We start from the raw sequence: 5,071 nt of genomic DNA on the forward strand, positions 1-5,071 counted from the left end.
AGGTTGTCGTCTCTCTTTTTTTCCACCCCCCTCCAAGGGTGGTGGCTGTGCATGATGTACAGCACTAGTTATTAGATGGGCTCTTGCCTTGGAAAAGAGCACTTTGGTTTTGTAAAACTAACATCCAGATCGCCCAAGAGCAAAACTTTTGATTTAACTTCTGTCTGCTATTTGCTTGTCCCCTCTCTCTCTCATGCACTGTGTAGTAAAATCTTAGGTATGTAAGAGCCTTTATTAAAATACTATTCTAATGGCCCAAGTATAGCTTAGTTTCCTGGAAGACTTGGACTGCCTGTTGGCTGATTCACTAGCTCTGTCGCAAGCTTTTGTGTTGTGAACTTGGGTAAATTGCTTCATGTCTGTCAGGTTTCCCTTGGAGAAGAAAAATGAGAATGCAAGCTCCCTGAAACAAGGGATACTGAGAAAAGGTGACCTGTAGCACTATAGGTACTTGAACTTGGTCACGCTGAGGCATCTGCATGCTAGTAGAATACAGGTGATGACTAAAACCAGCTGAGAATTCTAGTCTACATGCTTGCAAGAGCTTCCACTTCTAATATGCAGCCACTAGTAATTTCCTACACAGGAATTGGATGTGCCCTTCCTGTCTTTTCTCCTGGTGAAAAATATTTTTTGCTAAATGCCTTGTGCGTCAAGTCACTGAAAACAAGCTACACGAGGGATGCCATTTATTTGCTAAATAAGAAGCATCAAGCAGTAAAGCACTACTTGCCTGAGCAAACTTCTTAAATGGGGGAAGCCAGGTGGAAAGAGAAACCATTATAGGTTCTTATTGAAGTAGAAAGAGGTATCTTAACCTGTACTGCTGTATAACTCAAGTAAGTTATTCCACTGTTGAGGAAAGTCTGCTATGGATGCCCTAGCTTGGGCTAAAAACCCCCACTTAAATTGGAAGTTTTAACGTGATCTTGCACTCTGGATGCTGGAACGTTTTTTATGAAGCACCTTGGAATCCAACAAATCATTCTTTTAGTTTTATTTTTCTATTGGAACATCTTGCATTGAATGTAATTGCATCCATTCTCAGTACCTGAGATGCTCTTGATTCACCATCTCTTCCTGAGAAGAACTGCTTTCTTCTTGTCTTCTGCACAGAAGAGCCTGCCTGTCTCTGGGGAAGGCCCTTTTGGAAAAGTAGGAAGTAGGGATTGCATTGCTGGAACTGCATTAAGGGCTGTGACGCAGGGCCCCGTCTCCTAAAAAGGCAAGAACCTCTGGAACTGATGGGGAATACCCCATGATAAGTCACGGGGAGATGGGAAGTAACATAAGGAGAAGTCATCATTGGTGCATGAGAATGATGTTGGACAGCTCGAGAGATGCTTCTGTGGCAGGAAGAGAATGGGCAGGAAAAAGATCTCCCTACTCGGCTTGCTGTTGCTCTTATGTTTGGCCAAATGTCAAGATGCTTCAGTGTTTCCTTTTGCTTTGCAAAGGTGTGGTTGATGGGCCATACACCACAGCTCATGCTAAAGATCCAAAGTATGGAAGCTGTGCAACTGTTCCAAGGGATGAGGAGGATCCCTTCCCTTACCACTGCCAAAATGCATTGAAACTTCATCTGGAGCTTTTTTTTCTTCCAGACCTGCAAAATTTCAGCTTTGGCAAATAAAACTGCTATTTGTACACTTTCCCTCTCCCCTTAAAGGTAACTTTAATGAAGATGGTGCCTTGGTTTGTATGCTAGCTTTTGTTTTGGCTTCTGTGAGGTCCAGGATGGGTCTCGGTACTGTGGAGTTCCAGACTAGACTAGAAAATGGCTGAATTGCTGGCTAATATTTTGGCAAGCTTACATGCCCATGTCTTCCATACCAGAATTAAAGAATTATAAAAGATTAGGCTGTCTCTCCAGTTATTTATTGATAATTGCAGGGGAAACTAGAACAAACTCTTCAGCCCTCCTATGAAAAGGAGCACACACTTCAAAACCCTTCATAGGTAGCACTGACTCTCAACTAGCTGTCTGTTTGAAGAGTCTGCAGTGGGAAGACTTGTAGCTCCTGTATGGTTCATATAAAACATAGTCAACTGTGACTACAAATGACCTTTCTTTAGTTGTCGGTGTAGTCATGATGCCATCCTTATTGGGGCATGTTTGACCTGCAAATAGAGCTGCCCTGTGCCTTCTCTATGCCTGACTTCAAGGTTATCTACTAACTTCTTTTTCAGCTGAGGGCTGTGTCTGTGGACCTGAATATTGATCCTTCCCTCCAGATTGATATCCCAGATGCTCTGAGTGAAAAAGATAAAGTGAAGTTCACGGTACATACTAAGGTAATTTTCACCCCCACCAGTTTCCTTACCATGACCTTTGGGTGCAGTTAGGGAAAGAAGATTCTTTTGACATCCTTGCATATAATGTAATAAACTTGCTTACAAATTTGAATTGGGCTTGCTCATGTAAAAGCCCTATCAATATGGTATCTGCAGATTTTTAAGCACTAGTCTTCAAATTCTAGGCTGAAAGTTGGATCAAAACCCTCTAAATGTAAGATGTGCAACTGACTCATTGAATTTGCAGATGGGTAGACGCTGCTCTTGGCTTGGGCATGAGTAGAGAGGAAACTACAACTGACTTCAAAGGGTTTTTGGGGTTTTTTATTCAACATTAATGCTTTGTATTAAAGTAATTTGGATCTTCTTTAATAATGAAGATGAGTCCCCTTTTACATGGAGATGACTTTGGCACAAGTTTTACTAAGCTAAATGACTAGCTTGCTCTGGCAGATAACATGTACTTCTAGGGTGAGTGTAAACTTGCTAGCAGTAAGATTTCTAGATCTCTTCTCTTTCAGACCACACTGCCAACTTTTCAAAGCCCCGAGTTTTCTGTTACAAGACAGCATGAAGACTTTGTATGGTTACATGACACGCTCTCTGAAACTGAAGACTACGCTGGACTTATTGTAAGTGGTGTCTAATGCAGTCCTAGATGAAGTACCACAGTAGAATCTGAGATGAAGTGCTGATGCTGAACCTGTTAAAACAAGAATACTAGTAGTATGTCCTAGCTCTAATCTCTTATAACACCTGAAGCCCTTTGAGCTGTATTCTATCCTTGTGTTCTAGAAGCTGATGGGCTAGAGAGCCAAAATTAAATTGGAGACCTATACCCATTCCATTCTTGTATCATTCCTGACCCTGTAAGTGTCTCTTTGAAAGGGCCATCTGTGCACCATTCTGACTCGCAGGTATAATCAGAAATTCCCAAAACCATTTCAAGGGTATTTGCTGGAATAACTAATGAAGAGCCACTATATGCCAATCTTTAGACTGGCACAAAAGACTGTTGTGGATGAGCTCACCTACTTCCATTAACAAACAGCACTAGTCAAAACCTGGACATCAGGGCAGTGGACTCCAGAGCTCCTCTGAAACCTTCATTACATAGTGGATAGTAGCTGCTACTAATGCAGGTTCTTTTGGCTAGATACCTCCAGCACCCTCAAAGCCTGACTTTGATGGTCCTAGAGAAAAGATGCAGAAGCTTGGGGAAGGAGAAGTGTCTATGACGAAAGAAGAATTTGCCAAAATGAAGCAAGAATTAGAAGCGTGAGTACATGGATCTTTGACTCAACTTTCAGTATGACGTGTCTAGCGGACCAACTTGGTGTTCTGTCCTGTAGAGTGCCTACACTCTAAATCCCCTGGTTTACCTTTTTGCACATTAGAGGTGTTTTTATTGGGCATTATGCCTTATAGCTGAATGGGGGTGAGGGGGCAGACATGTATTTTTCCCGAGGCCTTAAAGAGTATCTTAGACCCATACTTACCTGGCAAAGTTTGAATAGGGGTGATCCTACCTTGAGCAGAGGTTAGATTGGATCTTGAGGCCCTCTTCAGCCCTCCTTAGTGTGACTCTGGTATAACTCTGTCTGGCTTACTCCACCTTGGGGTGGCAGGTTAGAATGCTGAAGCATATCACTCTTATAGACTCTAAACCCACTTCTAGATGCAATGTCTCCATGAATCTGTGCACTTGAAAAATTGCAGTGAATATGTGTAGAATCCATTCAGTAGAATAATATCTAGTAAAAGAATACCTTTTATGCACTGAAAAACAGTATTGTGTGTGTGTCCCTATTAAGTCTGATCTGGCTGTCTTCTAGGGAATACCTTGCTGTCTTCAAGAAGACTGTATCATCTCATGAAATTTTCCTTCAGCGAATTTCTTCTCATCCTGTGATCAGCAGAGATCACAATTTCCATGTTTTCCTAGAGTATGACCAGGATGTAAGGCCTCTTCTTAACTTACTTGAATTTTTAATGTTAGAAATAGCTATTTTCCTGGCACATGACTAGAAAAATGCCAAGCTTGTATTTTGGGGAGGGGGGGAAGCACAATATGTATACCCTGTGGTATTATGTGACATTATCTTCATGTAATGGCAACATCCTCTTCTGAGAAGTGGTCCCTTAAGATGTGACAGAAGCTTAGTAAGCAATTTCTAAGAAGTCTGGCTCCGGCAAGGAAGCTGGTACACCATAGCCCAGAGAAACCTGCCTATATGTTTGGTGACAATAAAAAAAACAAACAAACAAAAAAAAAAAACCCCAAAGCTGCAGTTGGGGAGGGAACTCAACAAGCATCTCTAATTAGGTTTGTTGCATTCGTACAGGGTACCTACATGCGCTCAATAACTTCTGAAACAAACATTTCCTACAGGGAAGGGAAGACTACTTCACAATGAATAGTATCTGTGGTAACAGGCCATTGCTTATAAGAAAGAAGCATCTTTAACTTTACCTTCTTACAGTACTGGTTGTTTGTTTGTTTTTAAAATATAAAGCTAAACCCCACAAAGGGACCATTATAAAAGCTACTTTGGGCTGCATTTCTAAAATCTTCTGGCATACTCTGTTTTTTTTAGCTAAGTGTCCGGAGGAAAAATACAAAAGAGATGTTTGGTGGCTTTTTAAAAAGCATGGTGAAGAGTGCTGATGAAGTCTTCTCTAGTGTGAAGGTAAGATGCTATTTTCCCTTTCCAACAATAGATAAACTCTGCTGTGAGTGGGGAGTATAGATTCCCTTCCCTGCCCCCCCCCCCCC

General features: G+C 41.6%; 1 protein-coding gene across 1 annotated transcript in view; it reads left to right on the plus strand.

Moving 5' to 3' along the window:
• The window catches only part of SNX5 (sorting nexin 5), a 54,182-nt gene that overhangs the window by 29,324 nt on the left and 19,787 nt on the right, over nt 1–5,071 (plus strand). Inside the window, exons 2-6 of the mRNA XM_019516147.1 lie at nt 2,191–2,295; nt 2,817–2,927; nt 3,452–3,573; nt 4,131–4,254; nt 4,893–4,985. Of these exons, the coding sequence (XP_019371692.1) occupies nt 2,191–2,295; nt 2,817–2,927; nt 3,452–3,573; nt 4,131–4,254; nt 4,893–4,985 (555 nt within the window). The remainder of the gene's footprint in view (nt 1–2,190; nt 2,296–2,816; nt 2,928–3,451; nt 3,574–4,130; nt 4,255–4,892; nt 4,986–5,071) is intronic.

Source organism: Gavialis gangeticus, unplaced genomic scaffold (assembly GCF_001723915.1).
Source record: "Gavialis gangeticus isolate Ggan-Ray unplaced genomic scaffold, GavGan_comp1, whole genome shotgun sequence".
NCBI classification, from domain to species: domain Eukaryota; kingdom Metazoa; phylum Chordata; order Crocodylia; family Gavialidae; genus Gavialis; species Gavialis gangeticus.